A 25243-nucleotide genomic window follows, 5' to 3' on the forward strand; every position below is an offset into this window, starting at 1 on the left:
ATACCACCACTAGTCAAGTTACTGTCAGTTTTGCATTACTTTGCCACAGGCTCCTTCAAGAGAACCAAGTTTTTTGTACCAAGTTATTCAATTGTGCAGCGCTTTGGCATAAAGCGCTATATAAACAAATAAATACAAATACAAATACAAACCAATGGCCTCAGTGATGATATCATCATTCTCACAGCTGCAGGCCCTACACACATTCGTCAACGTAATCCTTACAACTGCCAGTGCAAGTATAGGCATGCCTCATTATACATGTAGCAGGGCAGGAATAGTGAGGGCATTTTAAGACATAGCTGGGTACAGTTCCTTTGCGTTGCCATTGATTGCACCAATGTATCCCTCATACCCCTGCAGCCATAGAACACTTGTACAGGAACAGGATACAATGGCATTCTTGCATGTACAGAAAATGTGTGATGCATGCTACATAATCATGAATGCAAATGCTATTATGGAAGTACAACCGACAGCTACGTCTTTTGGAACTATGCGTTATCAGAACACTTGGAGGCAGGGCAGTACACAATAGATTGCTGCCACTTGATCAGACCACTGGCCAGTGAATGTACATGACATGCACATGTCCGCAGAGGTTTTCAGGTAATACATGATGCCCACACACATCCCAAACCCATTTCAGAGGTTCAACATCTTTCAATACGTACAATCAAAACAATGAGAGTGCATTAGGAAGTGAATCACTTTCCATGCGATTGTAAAGCAATCACATTGACACTTTGTAAACACCTATGTGGATTTAATGCATATTCCTACTCTACATCAACACAGTCATAGATAGTACTCTACAACATTCCTGAATCACATGGCAAAACTACCACCTAAGATATTTAAATTGTATACACTTACGCCCATAGGAAGCAATCCACATTGCAATGTAGACCCACCACACAGCTGAAGTTAACAAATATGCATTATTGTGTTATTCTCAGTCCTATTATGTACATAATGCAAGAAGAAGATGAACATTGTCTCAAATACTTTGCTTGTGTTTTTTAGGGTAGATACACCCATTCTGGGGACATCTGATGAGATGCACATGTTTTTGGCACAAAGTAATGCTTATGTTGGCATTCCCACTTCACAAATGTGCATTTGACAGATGCGCCAGAAAGAGCCTCATGTCGTCAGATGTGCCATTAAATGGCCACATATTTGTGCATCTTTTGCGCAACCATTTGAGCTCTCTTGCACATAGGTCATTTTTTGACATTTTCCTTGTGAATATGTGCAATTCAATGAGATGTGTGGTGGCACAGATGCATCTTTGTGCATTGCACACTTCATTAAGATGTGCATGCTTTTGAGAATCTCTCTCTTAGTATTGAAGCTCCAAACTTCAATCCATAAAATTGTATGTGGTACAAGTCCTTTGTAAATGAAAAAGGATACCCGAACAAAAACACTCTCCCATATGCATTTTGCCTCCCCCTTCAACATCTTCAAAATCATTGTCCATTCATAAGGGAAACCACTATAGAAAGAATATCATTTTTCAGAACAGGCCTAGAGAATGGAAGAACCTGCAGACAAGCTTCCGCAATGTGAGGATCATTATCACCTTGAGTGAAAAGCAACAGTTAATTCTGCTCCGGAACTTTCTCTTAATTCATTCTGACCTTCCTGTCTGTCATCACTTTGTCTCATTATAAGCTGGCACTTGGATACCTTTGGGCTCGGGTAGTATGCAAAACCATTACATAAATGAATGCATAAATAAAGAGCAATACATCATCCGATGACGTCAAGACATTTCTGTAACGCCTATGGATATCCCTAGTCTTTCTTGTCACACAAGGGCCAGACAGGTCATTGAATTGTATTCGATAGTTGGCCTACATTCAAGATACATGGAATGCAGATGGTGACTGTGCCTTCACAAGACACTGGCTCAAGCTTTAAAACCTGAGTTGATAAATGTAATTCATGGATTGAATGTTCTTTTTTATACCTGTGGCCGACCCTGCTTTTAATTGGATCACTGTCCTCTTACTGTAGCATTCTTTCCATGATGTACCACTTATCCCACTCTTCCTTCTACTCCCTGCCACCTTTGCATGTACTGCTGTTTCATTGTTTTGCTTCTGCTTTTTAAAAACAAATTCTTACAGTAAAGGTGACCACAAAAAGAATGCCACTCTATGAATACCTGGTACTTTCAATCATAGATCATGTGTAAAATTGTTTTTATCTACAGCATTCCTGAATAATCAAAATGCATCCTTGTGATCCTTTAATAGTTGAAGTAGGGACCAATCCTCCTTAGTCTTTTGTTGGTGGGGGCACAAACCTTCATGGTTAGGGACCACTGTAGATATTACTTTGTGTAACCAGCATCTTATTGATGAAAATGCCAAGTGTTCTCTAGTCCTTCCAGACAGGGCAGTTAATAAATTCAAGATGAGAGGCTAGATACGATTTATTTATTTAATGGGTTTAGAAAGCACTTTCACCACAGTACTGTACAATAAGGATAAATAAAAAGTAACACAATTATATATATATATTTTTTTTATTCGACTTTTTTATTTCAGAGAAACCCTGATAAATTTATCGAAAATTCAGTGACTTCCAAAGAAAACTTTCGAAATTCTCTTTTCTTGACTTCATGTTCGGAGTTTCGCGTGTTAAAATTTCCACGTGGCGTTTTTTGCCTCAAATCCGTCATCTTTTTGCTTCTGTTGAGAGAGGATGAGCCCCAGGGTCCTCGTGGAGAGGCGGTGGTATCTCCCCAATCTGTCTGAATGTAGCCTCAATTAGATTCACCACTGCCACCGACCATCTCGTGGTTTCCCCCGATATTAATCTGTTCCATAGATCGTTTTCCCGGATCATCCACGGGTTCTCGATTAGCGGTAGCAGGTGAACAACTCTGTTTTGTTTGGTGTTAGGACAGTCTATGATTAGATGTTTCAAAGTTTCCTTCATCTCCGGGTTTTTGCATAATCAGCATTCTTTTTTATCACCCCTGATGGTTAGGATTTCCTGTGTTAACAGCAGATTTAATCTTGCTTTCATGAACAGCTTTCTTTTTCTTTTTTTCTGGGAATTTTACGCTATACTTTATGGGAGATTTCACTTTGTTGAACGTAGGGGGGAGATGAGTGAGGAGTATGTTTTCTGCGGCTAACTCCATTGTGTGTATCCAATCCATCCTAACTATTTTTTGTTTGATTCTGTCCGGGTTTTCTTTCATCTCTTTTTCCGAACAAGCTATTTCCTGGAGTTTCACATTCCTTTTCTCCGTCCATCTTTTCAAAGCTGTACATTTACCACTTTCCATTTCGTCCTTGATGATGTTAAAGTCCGGCAGTGTCTCAGCTAGGATCGTTTTCCTAAAAAAGCTAATGGCACTTTTATCTACCATGGATGCGAGGGATACTAGGCCTAGCTCTCTTCTAATAGCCGCCATAGAAGTTGATTTAGGGACTCCCAGGACTGCCTTCCAGGCCAACCCCTCCATTCTGCTCCAGATCTTGGCTGGGGTGAAAAGTGAGACTTCCATTCCGTACACCAGAGCTGGAACCACTTTTCCCTTGTAGAAGTTTATAGCAGGGATTAGTGAGAACTTTCCAAATTTTTTGTCAATGACTCGCATTTGTGCTGTTAACCTTTTGGCTTTATCCCAGAGCATATTTTGCATAGCCATGTCTGTTCCAGAACTGTCGATATCGATACCCAGATATCTGATGGTTTTTACAGATTCAATTTTGACGTTATCCAGGAACCAGGACAGTTGTTTTGGTTTTTGTTGGCTGCTTTCTCGATCGTCAGAACTTTAGTTTTGTTTTTGTTGATTTTAAGAGAGTTTTCGCCAGATTATTTAATTTTCGTTGTAATCCAATTTTTGTCTGATCGATTAGGATGTTGTCATCTGCATATAGGAGTCTTGGTATAGTTGTTTTGCCCATTTTCAGTGGGAAGCTCCTAACTTCGTTTCAGAGTGTTGGAAGTCGCTCAGGAAAGCAATGAGTAGGGCTGGTGCCAAGAGGCAGCCCTGTTTGACCCCTCTGTTCACCTTGATTTCCTCGGATAACGTTCCTTGCTGGCTTAGTGTCACTCTTATGGTGTTTTCTGAGTGCAGCGCTTTAATTGGATCCAGCACTGATTGGGGGCAATTCCAGGAGTGTAATTTGGACCACAGCATGTTACGATCAATTTTGTCAAAAGCTTTTGATAGATCAATAAAAGCTAGGTGGACCTTTGGGGCCCCTTCCTTCACCTTAGCTTTTAGGATGTTGATGATCATGATGTTGATAGAAGTGCTTCAATTTTTTTGAAAACCCGTTTGGAGGTTGTCCTTCGATGGTCCACTTTTTTCCCATTCTCTAAGATGGTCCAGGAGAAGGGTTGCATAGATTTTGCCAATGATATCGAGCAAAGCGATTGGCCTGTAGTTAGCCAGGTCCTCACGGTTCCCCTTTTTGTAAATCAGCACTATCACTGCTTTCTGCCAAGACTCTGGGATTTGTTGTTTTGTCTCGCATTCTGCAAAGATCTTACTAATCACCAAAGACCACTCGTTGGGGAATTGTTTAACTGTCACGTTTGTCAGACCATCGGGGCCGGGAGCTCTAGAGGTTTTTAATTTCTTGATTTTGGCTTCAATATCTTCGGGATTCGACAGGTTCACCCAGGTTGATTTGGCGTTACCCAACTTCGGTGCTGGTGGGTCCTTTGCCTCTTCAAATTCTGACGTTAGATAGTTTATCCATTTATCCTCATCAACTGCGTTGCTCAGGGGCATGTTCTGTGAGCAAGATGTCTTTTTTATCAGTGACCAGAATTCACTCAGTTATTTGGATGCTAGTCTTTTCATCATGTCCTCAGCATCGTGTTGGTATTGGACTGCCTTTTGTTGTTTCCAACAGTTGCGATACCTTTTTGTTTCTTGGTGCCAGCTCGCCCAATCCTCTGTGGTATTTGTCTTCTTTGCCCTCCTATTCAAACGGCAACCCTTTTTTCTTTGTTCAACCAGCGCTTTATTGAAAGCATGTATCGGCTGGACCAGGTTAGAACGTTTCCCCTTCAGTGGTTTGTTATAAGGCAATAGTAGCAGTATGTAGTCTGGTCTTACATCTAGATTATTCAGGTTGTTGTACAGGACTTTCTTTTCCCATGCAATTCTGATTTTCGAAATGTCGGCCTCAGTTAGCCTTAGTCGTGATCTTTGACTATTTGTTTCCGTTTCTAGGAGGTATGCCATTTTTGCTGCTCTCGATCCATGCCATACGCATGTCAACAAATTGTGATCGCTGTTGATAGTTCTTTCAATATGGAAACTCTTCATGCGTTCAATTAGATCTGAAGAGATGCAGATATGGTCTAATGTTGCATTTGACGTTCCACGTTCCCAAGTTTGAATATTTGTTTGATTTGGGAACAAAGTGTCGATGTTTTGGATGTTTCTTGTGGCGATCAGGTTCTTCTATGCTTTCCCTCACTCCCTGGTTGGGTCCGGTGTTAAAGTGTGTTGGTTGCTAGTTGGGTTTGCCTGTGTCAGATTGTTACAATTTGCGTTGAGTCCCCCATTTCCCCGCCCGCAGCCTCGAAAAGCCCGCTGTCCGCCAGCATGGCGAGTGTCTCCGGTGCAAGAGCTGTCAGAGGACGGCTCTTGCCTGAAGCTAAGCGGACCGCTGGAGGTGGGGAGGGGCGATGTGGAGTAGAGGAAGAGCGTGGAGACGAAGGCTGACGAGCGGAAATTACCCAAACGGTTTTTAATAAAAACGGGTGAAATACACTGATTTGGAGTGCGGTTTTTGAGTTGGGGTGTAGAGGTATATCCCAGGAGTATTCTAGAAACTAGGTCTCTAGCTGGTACATTGGGTGAGTTATGCAAGATATAAAAAGGTGCGCTTTGAGTAAAATGGAGCTGTGAAATAGGAAAGGAAATCAGTTGTGACAAGAACAGTTTTACTTTACACTAGAGTATTCAGGCTAGGTCACGAAAAAGGGACACAGTAAGCTCCAGGGTTGATTCGCGACTTCAACCCTCTCACCCCAGCGCCCAACCCTGTCGGAAACCAGTCCGATCACTCGAAATATGACCAATGGAATAGGATTAAACAAGACAAGATTGTAAAGAGAGATGGCGCTAGCACTAGAAATCAAGGGAAGGGTTGCACGGATAATCCTGACAGTTTTAGCAAGTTATCAGGATAAGGATAGGATGACTTAGAGAGTGGGATAAGGACCAAGGCAAGACAAGGTATACTATGGATTTCTATGGGGTGGTAATTTATTCTCACAGTCAACCTTTTAGTTTGGGATTTTTGGACCTTCAAGAGGTTCTGGCCACTACACGGAAGCACGCCTGGCAAACAGCTGGGCAGTTCTGGTCACCGGATGGCACTTCTGGACTGGCAATTCTGGTCACTGAATACTAAAGATCAGCTGGATGGCAGGATTGAACGGGCATGCAGTTAGGGGGCAGCAAGCCAGGCTGGTTCAGGATGCTTCCCAAAATAATACCACAGCTTTCCCCTTTTTAATGGAAGATTAGTGGGTTTTCAGAATTGAGACCTTGCTGGGAATAGGATCAGCAGTGCTTGGGTTTTGCAGTGGGCCATGTAGTAGGGTCAGCAATGCTTTGGCCTTGTAGTTGGGATCTGGAATCTGGATGGATGGATGGATGGATGGATGGAACAGGAACGCAGCGTAGGAACGTCAGGAAGAGTGTGTGTCTGGAGTCTTGTCAGGGACTCTTTATATAGAGCATGATGACATCATAGTCTTTATGGCTGGGCCGGCTTAGCTAAATCTGCCTCTAAAGAACTGGATTGAACAATCAATGTTGGTTGCCTCCCCTGGGATGTGACTCAGTTCAGGAGGTTGCATTTTATGATGTAAAAAGACTTCCCACGGACCTTTTTGCCAAAAATTCTGTCATACCAGAATGTACACATTTGTACCACTGTGGAACCTTAATAAATGACATAATCAGGTTATATATTTTCTGTAGAGCACAGCCGTCCAATCCTGTAATCTGTGAGACAGTGTTTTGTCCTTTTATAATTTTTTGGTCGTTTCCAGTGTGAAATATTCAGCCTAAAATTCCATAACTTTATATATGGGTGTGGATGATTATAAGGGATGTATGTACAAAACTTCAAAATTTGCAGCATGGATGCTTTTCTTGTAATCCGCAATACTTTGCCATTTCTGTCCCCAAAGCGTCAGTGAATTCTACCATTTCTTCAATGAAAGCCCATAAAATCATATTTAAACTGTAACATTTTCACCTTTTTATTAATTCTTGCTGCAGAGATAAAAAGCCTTTAAAGTTTATTTATAAAATAGTCTTTGGAAGCAAATGGCAGTCCTTTGTCTGTCACTGGACCATGTTTTTCTTTCTTCAGCTGCCACCAACTGTCACTTCAGCCCTGTGTGGGGTGGGGTTCCCCAGTTTGATTGAACGTTTTATGGCCCCCTCCATTTCACAGGTTAGTGTCCCAGGACTTCTATTGTCCCAGCCTGGAGCACAGACGAATGCCTGACGAGCGTGTGAACTTTCTTTGTATTGGTCCATTCAATGTTTTTCAAGCTAGCACTTATAACTTTCGTGTTCTGGAAGTTTATGGTGTGGCTCCCTTCCTAGGGGGAAGCTTTAACTCTGCCAACTGGAATAACTTGTTTTTTACAGTTTGGAAATCCAGCCAAGGCGGTTTAAAACCTTTATTTTCTGATATTTGGGCCTGAATTAAACATACCTGTGGAATAGAATAGCCCATGTATGTATTTTCACGAGCCACAAACCCCTTCACATTGCTAGGTAATGGCAGGCTTTCCTTCAACAGTTTACTTTTCAAACAGGCATTTTTCTCCATTCGTTTTGCAAAAGCCCATTTTTACACATGTGTTGAAAACTGCTAGCATTTCCTTTCAAATTCGATTTTGCCATCTGACTTCCCAATATTGCCTCGCAGCCATAGTTATTTTCTTCTAGGCAGTAGTTTGTTTGAAGCACAGATGCATTGAAACTGACATGGCTCCGATAACTGGAGTCTTTTTTGAACTACTGAGCTTTGATACATTTGTAAAGAAATGAACGCGTTTTCCCGTGCAAGTAAAAGTGAAGTTCCTTGTTGATTTCTCTCAAATTTGGTTTGACAGGGCCTGTCATTCAGAAATCATGCCTGATTTTGCTGAGGCACAATGAGATACTGGGCATGGCAGGGCCTTATTGATCACAGTGATTTAAGGAAGAACATATGGAAATAGCATCAGCAGCATTATTTTAAAGGTGACAAGTTTCCCTTATAATGGAGATCTTGGGCTTTCAGCAAAGCAGTGCTGCCGTTTCAGTCCATTTCTTTTGTATATGTCAGAACACACTGGCACGCTTTTTCAGTGTGACCCCTTGTTCCATTGTGCCCAATGTATGCTTGGCAAGAAGGTGCAGCCATCTTTTTGTTTCTGAGAAAACGCAGTTTTGAGGCCATAGTGCTCACAGGAGCCAGTGCAGCCCTTTTGCTGTTCCTGCGCAAATGCAGCTTGGTGATGTGGGGAAATACTGTTGAGTGGGTCAATATATCCCACAGTTTCCAGCAGAGTAACTCATAAAGTGAACCTGGCATGCAGCCAGAAAGAAATAAATTAGGGAAATTAGCCAATAGAATACCAGACAACGTATTTATGTCTTGTTGCAACATATGTCAGATGATTCAGAAAATGTGGAAAAAAGCAAGTCATGCTAATTGGCATTGGACGTCATGTGTTCCAGGAAGTGTTCATGTCCAGTGAAAATCAAGTGATGCTTGACCTTTAATTGGCATAAAATGATTGCATAATCTGTTGCCATTGTATAAAAGACATGATGTATGCAGCACAAAGTTGAGGCATTTCCTTTTTCAGCTGGAAGAAGCCATGATTAAACGTATTTACTCCCTGCTGGCTGTCAGATGTCTCTTCCTTGCACAAAAGTATATTAATTACCAGGGATGACTGACTGCTGAGAATTATGGCTGAGAATTAATTTTCGTTACAGCATGATAAATGATAGGCTTACAGATAAGAGTGAAAAGGAGGAAGAGTGGGAGCCGAATTTAAGAGCAGAGGAAAACTCATTCCATAGTTTAGGGGCAAGAAGAGAAAAGGGGCAAAAGCAGGGTTGGGCACGGGGGGGTGGAGAAGCCAAGAGAAAGATAGGGGAGGAGCTGAGAGTGTAACTTGGAAAATACACATAGATGACACAAGAAAGATAGGGAGGAACAAGACCATGTCCACATGTAAAGACAATATATAAGAACAATAATTGGATACACAAGGGGATAGAAAGACAAGGAGCAGTAAGAGGAATAAGCAAACAGAGAAGACAAATGGCAGAGTGATAAATTGACTGAAGAGGAGAGAGAGCATAAGCAGGAAAATCCAAGATAGGAGTGGAACAATGGTCAACTAATCAGAGCATAAGTTTAGGTTGCAGAGAAGGTAGAAGAAAAAGGACATATTCTACAAGTGTTGTAACAATGAAAATGGAAACAACAAGCAACACAAGAAATTTGATGCAACACAAGAAATGTGATTAGAAAAGGTAAATGGGGGGTGATAGATAACATCAAGATTGCAAACAGATGAAGACAGGAGACCTGGCTGGTTCAGCTTCTCTGGATGCTGTGAGACCGACTGCAGGGAGCTCAAGGGAAAGGTGAGTCCTTTTCAGTCTCTGCTCTCCCAGCCTAGGATGTTTTCCTAGCAGAATGGTAGGCCTTGATCCTCAGCAAGGTAAATTCCAATGTGCCCTGGTGATGAGTAGGGAGGAGAGCATTTTTCAGTCTTGGAATACCTGTCTTCCCCTCTAGCAGATAGCTTTGGAAAGGACTGCTCTCCAACAGGGTCCAGATTAATTCTTACTGATGTCCTTGAAGGTTCAAACGTGAATCAAAGAAGTAGTGGGATACCTCCTTTTTATAGGAATAAGGTCACAGGGGATTGGATGAAAGTAAGCCTGCTTTAAGGAGTCAAATCCCTGTCCCTGAGACAACTAATTATTGCCTCCTCACATCATACCTAGAGTACCTTGTTCCATAGGAGGTGAGGGGACAGGAAGGGAAGAAAAGCCCAGAGCAAAGCAAGATCGATGAACCCTTCCTCAAGCCAACCTCTGCTCCCTGACAGCCCTACGACCACCCCTCTCTTAGCCTACAACTTCAAAGGTATTCTCTGGTGCCACCCATAGTGTGAGGCAAGCCTTTGATATGGAATTTCCACTTTGAATCCACACTCTCAGGAGATTTCCTGGTGTGAGCTACTGGGCCTGACAGGGAGGAGTTACCAATCGTCCTAGATAGTCAAGAGAGGCAGGCATCTTGACTTTTATCTCATTCACGGGAATCCAGACAGACAGGCTACCTAGAATCCACCTAGCCTCTCAAAGAAGGTCTGAACTCACAGTGTTGACACTGGTATGACTCCAATTTGATGTGGCTTAAATAATTATGTGAACCATCGGCCACCATACCAAAAAATAGTAATGGATAATATTTCAAGATTGCCCTACCACCAGGTGATAATTTATCATAATTATTTTTGTATTATGAATAAGAGTTGCTGGAGGTAATGCAGCCTCTGCCTCCAAGCACCATGTGCCCCAGCAGCAGTCAAAAGTGCAAATGTGACCTTTGAACCTGCTCTATGCCAATGGGGACCAATTGCCGTGGCCCTGCGGGACACTGGTGAAGCGGGTCACATGTGTGCACTACACTTTTGGCATGGAGATTCATGAAAGGGGGCACTGGTTAGCAGCCCACCTTTTTTAGATGGATTACCTGCATCATTTTATAATGAATACAAATCAAAAAAGCCAGGGCTTTTACATCCTTGCCAGAACCCAATCCTTCACACTACACCTCTGCAGAAAGGGAGCAGCCATAGGTGATTCAATTTGGCACTGCCATCAATGGGAACAGTCCAGCTCTAACTGTGAGGTCTCTTCCCCTCTGCACAGAAACACAAACATTTTTTGTCCTTGTTGAGCCTCATCAGAGATGAGCAGTTGTTCACCCTGTGCCCATCCATCAGATCTGGTAACAGCATATGTATTTTTCACAGACATTCTCCAGCCTGTAGAATGACCAGAAGTGAGGTTCATACTGAAAATGTAACGCTTGCATCAAATGGCCTCATATGACACTGTGTCAAATGTTTAAATGTGTGTAGTGTAGTGACGCATGCAGCAGACTTCTGAGCTTTCCAGTGGGTGGTCTCTGTACCAACCTATACTGCCAACCCATTTCCTGGGCTTGTGGCCATGTCTGCTGGCACGGTGTGTAAACTTTAGCCTAACTTCTTACAGAAAAGGTGACGGAAACATCCACAAAAAAGGGGTGCCCTACCCCTAACTGCATGTGGAATGGATCCAGGGGCATGGTGGAGCGTGGGATAAATCTAATGGAAGAGGGCAGATCAGGTATGGTTCACTTGTGTAGTGCCCCAGCATTTAATAATGCCAATCGGTATCAGTTTATGCAGAATATATCTCATACGTGTAGGATTTGGAAAATAAACCAAGAAGGTGCATTTCCTCTGCTCAACCACACTACTTTCTCATTGTCTTCCTACCAACCTGCTACACTTAAAATGCAGGATTAGTGTGAGGGTTATGATGGAATAATTTATAGTTAAGAGCGATGATTCTAATACAGCAAGGATCTTTTTTAAATTCTTATAGTGTGAATGAATGAACTTGAAGTGTGTCTCCACTTTATTGTGCATTTAATGCCTTATTTGACGTATTTTATATCCACCTATTGTACATTATAATTGGTAAATGAAGAATATTATTGATGCTCATTAGTCTTTTTTGTCTTTTCACAGTACTCGACGCAACCGAAAAGTCACCGGTCATGCCAGGTAACATTACATAAAAACATTTAAAAACTAATGACGGACTTCCTTTTTCATTTTAGTGTTCATAAATCAGTTGATTTTCAAATGTCTTAGGCATGAAATGTGTGTGTGTGTATGCATGCTTAATTACTATGCAGAACCCTATTGACATGAACAACAGGTTCTGCAGATTGGCTTTGCACCAATCCTGATTTGATGTATGCGACAGGATGCCACCTGCACGGGTGTACAGGTCTGTGCTTTTTATTTGATTATTACTTTGCAAATTGTGCGTAGACCCTCTGCTGTAATTGTGTGCTTCCCATCAGACACATTTCCCACATATGCTCTGTTGATTAGGCCAAAGATGATTTCAGGTCCTGTGAGGATGTAATGTAATCATGACCATTCATATGGTGGATGCATATTTGCATCAGCTTTGCACTGCCTACCGACCCGTCAGCATCTGAAATGTGAAGTGACCACGTTTCAGAGACATGTATCAGGTGCTTAAAATGTTCCCATGCAGGAGCTGTGAAGCCATTTCTCAAGAAAGGTTTTCTTTTTAAAGCTAATCACACCAAATTCAAACCCTTGCTAATGTCTATTGATACCCTTACCATATTCGACGAGTATTATATTACACAAGTATTACAGGGTAAGAGAAAGCATGGAATGGATTTACAGTCTGCTAAACTAAATTAATTTGTAACATTTAGCATCCATTTTGTTAACTTAAAAGTGACGTCCCATTTTGGTTGGCATATGTGCTAAAAATGTTGTTACAGCATATGAAGTGGAGGACACATTCTGGACAGCAAAAGGAATCTTGCCTCCAATGGATTTATCTGTAGAATGCAGATAAAAGTTATGAGTAAAATCGAATGGCCTTTTTTAGAAATGACAGACATAGTTTTTCAGTATCTTCAATTAGCAATATACCTGTTGGGAGAATTGCAGTTCAGGCACTTGATTGGCTTACCTCCTTCCTAACTGACCGTTCCTTCAAAAATCATACTGGGCCCTTTCTCCTCCCCTACTTCCTCCTCCACTGTGGCATCCCCCAGGACTCCATTCTCTTGCCCTGGCTCTTTAACATTTACCTTTCTCTGCTGGCACGCCTCACTTCCTCCTTCTCCCCCAACTTCCAGTACTACGCTGATGACACACAACTCTTCTTCAAACTTCCTACTAACGCCCTTGCACTCTCCTTCATCCCTGAATGCCTCTCTGCCATCCAGGTCTGGTGCACTGCTAACGACCTCTGCCTCAATTCCAGCAAAACAGAGATTCTCCCTATTGGGTCCCCTGCACCCTACTTCTTCCCTGCACTCTGTCCTTCCTCCGTGGGCTCTCCCTCTGTCTCCTCCTCTGAAGCCAGGAATCTCAGAGTCATCTTCGACTCCTCCCTCTCCTTCATTCCTCATATTCAGGAATTGTCAAGAAGTCCCACTATCAGCTCTTCTTTCTCAAATGAACTCTACCCTTCCTCACCTTCCCCCAGAGACTCCATGTTACCCGTGCACTGGTTCCCTCCAGGCTAGACTATTGCAACAGCCTCTTCCTTTATTTTCCTTCTTCCACTGTGCGACCTTTCCAGCTAACCCAGAATAGGACTTATCCTTGGCCTCAAGCCCAGGGGCCGCATGTCTTAAAGCCTTCACTGGCTCCCGGTCTCAGCACGGATTCAATTCAAATCCCTCTGTATCATCCACACGGCTATCTGGGGCCGGGGACCACTCTATCTTCAACGCTTCCTGACCAAAACCTCCCCTTCTAGACACCTGCGCTCCTCTGGCACCAGCTCCTGGCATGTGAAGTGGTTTGCTAAACAGAGAGCTGGCAGTCGATCGCTTTCCTCAGCAGGCTCCCTTCTGTGGAATAGCATCCATCTACCCCTGTGTCTTGAGCAGGACCTCCTTAAGTTCTGAAAAAGCCTCAAGACCTTTCTCTTTACCTTGTCTTTCTCCTCTGATCATACAGTATCATGACTGATGTGCAGGGCCCGTATGTATCCTCGGGCCCTGACCCCCCACCTCTCTCATCCCAGCCACTGTCTATTAACTGCACTTGCTTAGGCTCACCCACCTCACTGGAGGTTGCCCTTACATTTTTTCTTCTCTTAGCACTTCACCCTGAGCACTGCTCCATGAGCACCATAGCACCTATTCCATTGCCCCCTCCCCTCTGCACTTGCACGTTCTGAACACTCACAAGGCATAGTAGGTTTGTCTCCCCTCCCTTTATTATTCTGATTTGTTGTACTGCCAATTCAATTATTTATCTTTGTTGTGATTCATTCTCTTCCTTCCCCTGTCCCCACCCTGTTGCCCTGTCAGCACTTTGAAACAATTTTGCTAATTGTATAAGCGTCTACCAAGTGACCAATAAAACAAAAATAAAAATTATAAGTTAGGGGTTGATGTGAATGAAAGATAGATCGATATCCTCGCAAAAGATGGTTATAGTGGTATAAAATGAAACAAAGTTATTGCCCATTTCAAATTTTCTGTATAAACATATTTCTCTAGCAATCTTAGCATTCTTATCGCTGGCTGAGCAGACCAGAGTGCATAGGTGCTGCATGCTCATTCCATTTGAAGTGAACTGTCACCAGGTTCTCGTAGGCAAGGATTTGCCCTCTAGTGAGGATCTTGACACCCGCCTCAGTCGAAAAACTGACCTTCATGAGTAGGGCTGGACAATGTCCATTTTAAAGTAATTTTAGCCGGAGGTGGGTGAGCTTAGAGGAAACAGTTATAATGTAGGCCCTTGTATCTGTAGGAGGCAGATGGGAAAGGGAATAGAAAGGAGAGGTAATTCAATTACTCTGAAAATTAGGATACCGCCATCGTGCTTGCATCACTTCCTGTTGGCCCCACTCAAATTCCTGCAGACTCTGGACTCCATCTGAGTGTGACAGAGCAAATTAGAGAACGCATGTCAAAGTAATTCATGTTTGGCTACTGAGAGGAGGCTTGTAAACAAATGAATACCCTGTCTAGATTCCGCTATATAAGGAGTAAGCAGGACTCACTACTGGAAATATTCTTGGAGAAATTTTAGGAGACTCTAGCTTGGAATCATCTTGGAATACTTCAACCATATCGGGGTTGAAGATAACCATTTCCAGAGGAGTTGACTACTCTTTCCTTAACGACGTGTAAGCGATAATAGTGCCGATCTGCTGGAAGATGAAAACCTGATAGCTGCTGCAAAAGACTGGTACCCAGGAAGCTCACTGCCTTGTTTTGTGGCAAGCCGTCTGCAAGATCTTGGCACCCTACCATGGTTGGGGGGGCAGAATCAAGGTCATAAACTCATGGACGTCATTTAAGGGTCACCAGAATCGCAACTGCGACCCCTGAAGTCTCCCTTGCTACCCCTGTGGTCTCCTTTAATACCCCTAAAATATGTATATATATACACGTTTTCATTTTTTTTCTACTGGGGCTCATGGGCTGTGGCCAGCAGCATGTGATACTGATATTGATATGTTATTTCTATCACGCTCGTACACAAGTGTTTCACAAGGGCTCTTTGTTCTATGAGTGGCTGGTTTTCTGGTAGCTATAGCCGGTAAGAAAGCTCAGTGGGTTGAGCGCTGGGTGCTGCAATGTGTGTGTGATCTGCAGGTTGCAGTTTCGACTCCCAGCAAGGTCAGTTCAGCCTTTCATCCTACTGAGGTTGATAAATGAGTGCCAACAGAGGTTGAGTGATATTGCATGTATATTTATTCTATATGAAACGCTTAAATGCTATATAATAACACATCATTATCGTTTGGCCTTGGACGTCTGCTTGCATTCACAGTGATATTGTAATATGGGCCTATACGCACTGATATTAACGATACATATTGTGACCCATTCTTGTATGAAATGTATATCACTTTACAGTGATATCGTAAACATATTTTTCGTAGTGTACTTAAAAACAATGCTATGTGATGCCACTTCCTGTTTTTTCGAGTGGTGAAAGGTCATGTTCTATCGCTTCCCGTGATGTCACTTTGGGGTGGGGTCAATGACATCACTTCCTGTGATGTCATCAGAAGTCAAGGGTTGTGTGATGTCACTCCCGCTACCCCTGGCATTTTGGTGAAATGACATCCCTGCATAAACCGTTCAAAGGAACTGTTAAAAGGACCCAAAGCATTTGTGAAGGCCAAGGGTATTGCGCCTAGCATTGCTGGTGCATGCACGTCGAGTCAGCCGAGGCCGATCAGAACTACATTTGAAACACTAAAGCTTCCTGTACCTGTCCACTGCCTGTGCAACAAGCCACTGCATTACACCGTTGAGCTGCCCAGAATGCCATTCAAGACACCATGGTTGAGGGCGTTTACTGCTGATCGAGCCCCTGCCGCATTGAGAGGCTGGAACCAAATTGCATGCTTTCTTCAAGTCTTGCAAGCTTCCAACATTGAACCGCATCTTGAACCATTGAAAAGCACATAGAATAGCAAATAGAGAGTAAGGTAGAGTTAAGGCTGGCGAGAGGCCTTGTACTATGGACCCTAGGGACAGTTTAAGGCCCTTAACCGTACAGTAGCAAGGCATTCAAGGTAACCATTTTGCATTTCCAGCATTTTCTCCATTCTCGTCTGCATTTTACCCTCATTTCACCCTCAACTCACCTTCTAGCTCCTTCCTCTCTGTCACAGATTACAGGCTTACAGCTCTTTACATCTCCTGGGTGCTTGGTTACGATGGTACCTCTCTTCTAACCTTCCCACAAATCTCTCCTTCTCTTTCAGATAGTCCACCTCCCCCACACTACAATAACTCTTCCTCGCCTGGTGGCAACTCTCTCCTCCTCTAATCTCCTTCCAACTTTCTCTCTTACTTTGCTTTGATGGTCTGCTTCCTCCACTCCCAAACACCTCTTCTCCCCCTGATGGCACTGTTCCCTTACGCCAACCTCGAGACTCTCCCTTCAACCTCCAGCTCGCTTTTCTCCCCACTTTCTCCCCAATTACCCTCACCTTCATTATGCAGAGTGTCCAACCTATGTATATCTTGGCCGCATGTTCTGTGTACTTGCCCTGCAGGGGTGGGTGATTGCTGTTTTTAGCATGTTGTCTGTGTTTAAGTAAACTACATATTTTTTTAGAAACATTGTTTCAAGATGTGTTTTATTTGGTACTTACCGTACTATTTTTGAGTGGAGGCTTCAACTGTTGACTGACTGATCTAATGAGTATAGACTGCTAAGGACTCCTGTAAACAAAGCTGAGGCGACTGAGGTATACAAATTCACTTTCTACCTATGTTACCTTAAGTCTGGGGCACCGGTTAGCATTTAGTACAAGATGGGACTTAGCACTTCCCTTGCAGTAGCTAGCAGCACTGCTGATGACCATTGGTTTTGTCACTATGTAGAAACGAGGATGCCTCCTTTTTTCGAACTTGTTAATACATGTCTGCCTAATGTTGATATGAGTAGCAGCAGCGCCATTGCTCTGTAATGTTGAAGAGTTAGTGCTACACATGCCAATGGTTACCTTGTAATTATGCACACGTGCTATTGTTAAAATATTAATTGTATGTTTGCAGTGCAATGCAATTTATTGTTCCGACCATGGAAAAAGTAATTGCCCAAAGGCAGTTAGACGTCTGGGCTTTGACACAGCTGTGTATGGTATGACACGGTAGCCATGTGATACTCACATAAGGCAGAGACACTGGTAGCTTTCAGTAACAGAAGAGCTTTTCTAACAAATGCAAAAAAAAACAATAGCAAGTATTGTCTTTGGCAAAAAACAGAAGCAAAGTCTCTTACAACAGTTCAAACAGTGGGTGCTATCCACCATGGTGTGAGTGTCCAATTGATAACCATGGTCTTTATCGTCAGGATTCAGTTGTGAGTCCCCAAACACTTTGCAAATGAGTATGGTGGGGGGCATTCCACAGTTGACACATCTTGGATCGGTTGACAGGTCTCCTCCCGCAGGACAAGACAACAGGTGAGCTTTGCCAAAACTGGCCCCCCTCTGCCAGGCAGTTGGGTTTGAGCCTGGGGCATTCTTGTTCAGTTGACCACCTCCTGCTCTTGGGTCTTGATCCCCAAAACATCCTCTATCTGACCCTCCAAGCATAAGCTCCTTGGCCCCTAAGCTCCTTGGCCCCTGGTGAGATTTTACTGCCGCCCACTCCTCCCATTTCTTCTAGGTTCTGCTTTGGGACCTCTCTGTTCATTCTTGCTAGAATGGCTACTTGTTCTCCTCCTGCCTTCTCAGGTACTGTGTTGGCATCTCTCACTCTAGCTCCTTCCTCTCTGTCACAGATTCTGAGGGCTTACATCTCTTTACATCTCCTGGCTGCTTGGTTTCCCGATGGCACCTCTCTTCTAACCTCCCCACAAATCTCTCCTTCTCATTCAAATAGTCCACCTCCCCCACACTACAATAACTCTTCCTCGCCTCGTGGCAACTCTCTCCTCTAATCTCCTCCCACATTTCTCTCTTACTTTGCTTTGATGGTCTGCTTCCTCTACTCCCAAACACCTCTTCTCCCCCTGATGACACCATTCCCTTTCTCCAACCTCCTCAAGACTCTCCCTTCAACCACCAGCTCGCTTTTCTCCCCACTCTCCACCAAACCCCTTCCTTCATCTTCTAATCTAACATTCCACATATCCAATCAGATCTGGCTGCATTTCATAGGATGGTCCCTACTGTCCTTGGGTGATGCTTAGTGACAACAAGGACACCTGTGTATTGAGGGACGTTCTATTTTATGATTGGTCATGGGTGTGTGGTCATATGGATTTGAAGGGGGCTAGCCGGAGGTTACATGAAGGTCTGCCAACATCTTGCATTCCAAAGGGTTCATGGGCAGGTTTGGAGTCTCCCTGCACCGGAAGCACAGCTATTATTACAGGCATCTTGGTCCCCCTGTTCTCATGGGATGTGAATTGGGAATCTGCAAATCTTCAAGTAAGCATGTGAAGGCTTCAATGAAATCTTTGCTCCATTTGTTACTGGGATTTGCCAATTTTTAATCCTTGAAGCTGGGAGAATGGGGAGTGTTAGATTCTGTACTTGCGCATTCCGCATGGATCCTTTCTTCATCGTTAAAGCGTGACTATGTAACCGGGAGAAGTCAGTGGGTTATGTGCGTGTGAAACACAATGTGAAAGGGTTTCTCCTGCACCGTTCCAGAAGGAAAAGCATGTATTTCCATACTCATAGGGAAATTTGAAGTGGTGCAACATTGTTCTGTTGACGGGAGAGTCTTCCTTTCCTATGTTAGATGTTTTGCTCTGACTAGGATTGTTAAATGGCTCTGCCAGTGTTTTCCTCTAATGGAAAGGAGTCCCTTTAAGGATTAGATCTAAGTGCCTCTCCACGTGGGGGTCCATTGTAGGGGTATGATTTTATTCCTATCTTCCTACTCGCATGTACTCTTGGCCTGGCCATTCTTCCTCTTCGGTTCAATATTCCTAAGGGCTCGGTTTTGGGTCCTCTCCTATTTTCTCTTTACACTATTCCTTTTGTTTCTATTGTCTCATTTGGTCACGCTCGCCACTTTTATGCTGACGATACACAGCTTTTTCTTTCTTTTTCCTCTTCACCCCTTGCATCGACTCGGTTCTTACCTCCATTTTATCGGCCATCGAGTCTTGAATATCTGACCACTATCTTCACCTAAACCCTTCCAAGATGGAGGTCCTCTTTTTTCCCACTATTCCACCGTCTTTGCCTCCACATGCTATTTCTTTTCCCTCTTCCTTTCTTGCAATCTCTCTGTCTGCCCTGGTGTAATCTTCGACTCTTCTCTTATGTTGTCTTCCCATATTTCCACTACTGCTCGATGCCATCAGCTCCACATTTTCTATTTTCAGAAAACACATCCTTTCCTTTCTTTCCACACTGCCAACATTCTTGTCTCTTTGCTCATCTTTTCTCTTCTGTTTTACTGCGTCAGTCTACTTCTTGGTCTACCTGCTACCCATCTCTCTCCACTTTGTTCCATCTACAATTGTTCTATACACATTCATCTGTATGTTTACTCTTTTCCCTTTCTACTTGTGACTTAATGTCGCTTCAATGGCTTTCTTTTGAATCATATGTTCTCTTTAATGTCCACTGTTTTATATTCAAATGCCTTCATGCTATGGTGCCTCCCGATCTTTCTGCTTTGATTTCCTTCTATTCTCTGGCTCACTCTCTCCATTCTCAGTCTCTTTTTCTTTTATCTGTACCCCGTCCCCCTGTGCGCAATCTTGTCTTGCCCCTAAGCACTGGAACACACTTCCCCTTTCTCTTTGCTCTCTCACTTCCAATCCTCATTTTCGCTCTCCTCTCAAGGACCACCTGTTGTCCCACTGATTCACTCATGTGATTGATTTTCACTTGATTTGTACCATTGTATTATACCTCTTGGAAAGCGCTGTGGCATATGGCACTCTACAAATAAAATAAAATACAAATTTAAATGAGGACTTTTATGACTGGGGATGCCTTAAAAACCTACTCGGCGCCCAGTACCTACTAGCACAGGGTGTCACCCAACACTGATCACCATCCTAATGTGGTTTCCTACAGTTAGTTAGGTGATACAGTCACAATGGTCAAATCCAAACCACAAAGATTATACCGCTCTCGTGAAATTCTAAACTAATCAAAGTTAGGAATTTACAAACGAAACAGCATGGCAGTGCTGCTGGGGCCCACATGAAGCAGCCTAAAGGACATGAACAAAACTCTTTCCTTCCAAATGATAACTGCTCCAGTTGTGAAATCTCTGGATATTCAGATCTAAGGGAACTCTCCAACCCGCAGATCTTAGCACTAATGTTTAAGTAATAGCAAACATCATTTCACTTTTCTTCCTTTGAATCTGTTTAACTTAATTTAACATCATTTTGGAATTTTCGTTTTCACTATGATTTCATATTAATTTGCAACAACATATTTCCAGCGATTTGAATGAAAACTGTATTCATACATTTTAATATTGCCAATAAAACTTAAACAGGAATGTGTCCCAAATGTATATGTTTGTACATATTTTCTTTTGAAGATCTTTATGAGCTGAACTCATTTCTTGGCCAATTGTGTGACCCAGTTTGGGATTTAGGAAACAATACTTTGGACTCAGAATCTGCTGGAGAAATAGGACAATTTTTGTTCATAATCCATTGGGTGGCCCATTAATAAGTCGTCTTAAATACCAATCTCTGTTTTTGTGGATATTTTTGAACATAAATAAAATCAATCCTGCCTTCTGTAGGACCTTTTTCATGTTCTTGTTGAAAGACAAGCTGAATCGCATATCCAATCTCCAGAAATGTATGAGACAAAGTTTGATCTTCTTCTTCAAAAGCAAATAATTCTAAACTAATCGTTCAAATTCACAAACAATATGTAAAAGGAAATATTTCTGTAACAATGTATGTTTGAAAAGTCCCCCCCCCCGCTTAATAAATTGTCCCTAAATATTAGGGTGGTGTCCAAAAATAATCGTCACATCATGCCCATCTGTAAAGGGGGATTTTTGATCCATTTTTTCAAAACAATCTAGCCGTAAACCTAGCTCTTCATGGCATTGGTCCAATCCTCAAATACATAGGGCCTGATTCACAGAAGCATTTTTATAATAGCACAATCCCATAGGAAAACGCACTGTGAATCAGGCCAACATTTTTTATATTGTAAACATGCCTAGCCCACTACAGTCCATACTATACTTTTGTATGGATTTTGGAACATCGCCATGAATCATTTTGCATAGCAAGCAGAGAGAGCACTAGGGGACTGCCTGCTCCACATTGCATGGTTTATAAAGGATCGAACTCACTGAAATGTAGGCCTCACTGCTGTCTTGTTACGTGCCGGTAATGATCTTCAGTGAAAAAAATTATTGTAAATAAGTGTTGTACATAATAGCAGCAACAAGAAATCATGGCTACCTCTTGCACAATATTGATTCGCTTACGGCTCGATTGCCTTTGTCATGGGGAATCCTTGTATAAAGATGCATCACATCAAGAATAAGCAAGATACACTCATATCTTGATTACCAATGGCAACAAAAGGTTGATCTCCTTTCTCACGACCAACCCTCTCAGGTCCAAATGGGGTCTTTCCTCTTTTCTATCCCTCTCTCTACTTGTGGTGCTCCCCAGGGGTCTAATATCTCTCCCTGGCTCTTCAACCACTACCTGGCACCTCTTGCCCACCGCATCACTACTTACTGCTCCAATTTTCAATGTTATGTGGATGACACTCAGCTCTCTTTCAGGCTCCCCTCAGCCACCTCTGCTTCTTCTGTCATACCAGACTGCCTGGCTACAATTCATGAATGGTGTGCCGCCAATGATCTCTGCCTTAATGCCAGAAAGCCTGAGATCCTCCTAATTGGGACACACGCTCCCTCCTTTCCTCTCTCTCTCTCTGGCCACCCACTCTGGGCCATCTCCCTGCTCCTTCCTGTGAGTCTAACATTGGTGGCATCCCCAAATTCCACCCTCTCCTTCTCTCCTTACATCTCTGACGTCTCTAAGAAGTCAAACTATCAGCTGTCTCCAGAGCTCTGGTTCTCTCTAGGCTGGACTATTGCAACAGCCTCTTTCTAAATCTTCCTGCCACTACTATTCAAACTTTACAACGTATCCAGAACAGGACTGCAAGAATTTTCCTTGGCCTCAAGCCCAGGGTTTGTATCACTCCAGCACTGAAATCTCTTCACTGGCTCCCTGTGGCTGCAACAATCAACTCAAAGACCCTCTGCATCATCCACAAGGCTTTCTGGGGCCTGGGACCGCTCTACCTCCAACTTTCTCTTCCAAAACATCTTCCTTCTAGAGCTCTCTGCTCATCCACTTCCAACTCTCTGAGGGCCAGACGCTTCTCCAAGCAGAGAGTTGGGGACAGATCTATCTCCTCGGCTGGGGCCTCCATCAGGAACATCCTCCCTGCCTCTCTCAAACTTGAGCAGAACTACCTCCGGCTCAAGACCTTCCTTTTTGCTTCTGCTTTCTCTCTTCCTCTCCCCTGCTGATGCACTTCACTGCTCCGCGCACTGGTCAACTGGTCATCCTCTGAACTCAGGCCCTTGCGCTGCCTCTGGGCTCCCCAGCACTCAAGGGTCTGTATCTGCAACCCTACAGTCCCTCCTCTCTGCACTTATGAGCCACCTGCTGGCTGCATTTGATAGTTAACTGCACTTCCCCCTTCCAATCCCCCTGACACTTCTCCTCTTCCCTCTCCCCGCACTTGCACAATCTTAATGTTACAAGGCCTAGTAAAGTTTTTGTCAACCCTTTGTTTTCCCTCTCCTTATCTTGTTGTGCCAAGAAACACTTGTGAACAGGCGCGTTATAAAAGCCACATCAAATTATATCAATAATAACAACAAATATATCACATTTTTCTATAATGCTAGATTACTCTCACTTCTGTGTGCATCAAAAATGGGTGTTATAATGGCCCAATTTTAGTACCAAATGTATGGAACTTGTATGAATAAACATCTGATTATGTCATCATTATAGGAGTGATGGGGGCCGTCTGATGGCATCCTACTTTGGTTGTGACATTCTGCCCAACCAAAAACACGAACTTAAGTCAGCGGTAGTGATGGCTCCCAGCCATGGAGCATATGCTTCCATGTGCCACGTTCTTATCTTCACCTGTAGAGCATGTTTGTTTTGGGACCTGGGAAAATTAACTCCAGGGTCACAATACTAATCCATAATTAATATCACAAAACATTTAAAATGATGACTACTCTGGCATTAAAGCTATGTTGAGTCACAAATTATAATAAGAACTTCATTCAGCAGTAGTTTCCATGTAGAACAACGTTGGGACATTGAGTGGCAGCTGCATAATTCAGGGGATAATAGCAGAGAAGCTTAGGGGAACATTTCTGTTGTGCTTACAACTCTCCCATTACCCTTTCTTGCATTCCACAATGATTAGCAACTTAACACTGCTCTTACTTCATATTTCTCATATTAGCACCTTGATTTTGGATAGAGTATTCATATATGCATACCCTTAAGATGCCCAAATTGTGCACAAATTCAAATTCCAATTTCCATTTGTTTATTTTACATTTTTAGTTGTATGTGCAACATATCAACACATAACATCTAATATGTTGAATGGATGGCCTTTTGTGATGTTTTGATCAAGCACTGATTAGTGGTTTATGGTCTTTGCAACAAAAACTGTCCAACTAAAGTTTTTTTCATCGAAACCTATCCATGGAAAATATTTGCATCAAATGGATTTTTTTGTATTTTTTGGGGGGAGTCCACCCGCAGTCACCCATTTTTTACCATTAAAAACCCACTCCAACGAAAATGAACCCTTTACCATACACATATACGCATTCGATGCATATATGTTCGATGGATATGTTTCGATGGAAAAGGTTTAGTTGGAAACCTTTTCGATGGAAACACTCGATTAGTCATTTGCAGGGGCATTTGCCAGGGTTCAGCTCGGGAACTTGTTTATGAGCACCAGCACTTATTTCGAACACCATCATCTATTGTATCAGACTCAGTTCTATTATGATGCAGTGTTTTGGCAAATTACATTTTTTAAATGTCAGTCAATCGTTGTCACACAGCAAGCAACAACACTGGAAGCAATGCCAACATTGTTGTACTAGGTATCCACGTTAATGAATAGCAATGAGCTGGAATTTGACAGCACTGGGCACTCGTGCTGGTCCTGAAGGCACACTGATCTAGTAAGCCTATTTCACATTGGAACATATGCATTACTGTAAAAACTGGTATCACTTCTGCAGAAGCGTGAATGGCTCGGATGTGTGGTACGGTCAGCAGCCATGCATTAACAGTCCAAGGTGCTGCTCACTAGTTCAGTGGGCATCCCTATATGTGCCAGTATCAGTATGGTGCCTGCTTTGCTGCACATGGTTTACTCAGCGGTCATATGCAGTTCCTTGTTAAATTGGGCACTTTCATTTTTTCTAATGCCATACAATCTGCTTAGGGTGCACCTATACATAGGCGGTTCCCAAGCTGCCAACTAATGGACACTTAAACACATACTGTCCCATTACTGTGATAAATGCTAACCACTCGCCAGTGCCATGAATGGGGAAGGTGGGCAGCTGGCACAGAGATAACAACAACAGTACAGTCACTAGTGAACAGTACCAACAGAGGGCCAAGCCAGGGAAAAGGCCACTGTCAGAGTGGAGTGCCTGTGCCTGTGCCTAACTATTGAAGATAATCTTGCTGAGGTGTTTGACAGGCATGTTCCGTAGTTCAGTAATCATTTTGTCTGAATTCGCACATCACTTCAGAATAGGAAGAAAGCAATTTTGCTCACATATTTGTATCTAGCTTAAACAAAATGTTCCAATTGCCACTTAGAGAATCAGAGGAAATTGATGATTTG

The 25243-nt window shown here is 43.0% G+C and overlaps 1 protein-coding gene across 1 annotated transcript in view; it reads left to right on the forward strand.

The window, feature by feature from the left end:
• The window catches only part of LOC138569908 (macrophage mannose receptor 1-like), a 745141-nt gene that overhangs the window by 662492 nt on the left and 57406 nt on the right, over positions 1 to 25243 (forward strand). The window contains exon 29 of the mRNA XM_069648337.1: positions 11842 to 11877. Within this exon, the coding sequence (XP_069504438.1) occupies positions 11842 to 11877 (36 nt within the window). The remainder of the gene's footprint in view (positions 1 to 11841; positions 11878 to 25243) is intronic.

This window comes from Ambystoma mexicanum, chromosome 2q (genome assembly GCF_040938575.1).
Source record: "Ambystoma mexicanum isolate Mex_15411 chromosome 2q, UKY_AmexF1_1, whole genome shotgun sequence".
Lineage (NCBI taxonomy): Eukaryota > Metazoa > Chordata > Amphibia > Caudata > Ambystomatidae > Ambystoma > Ambystoma mexicanum.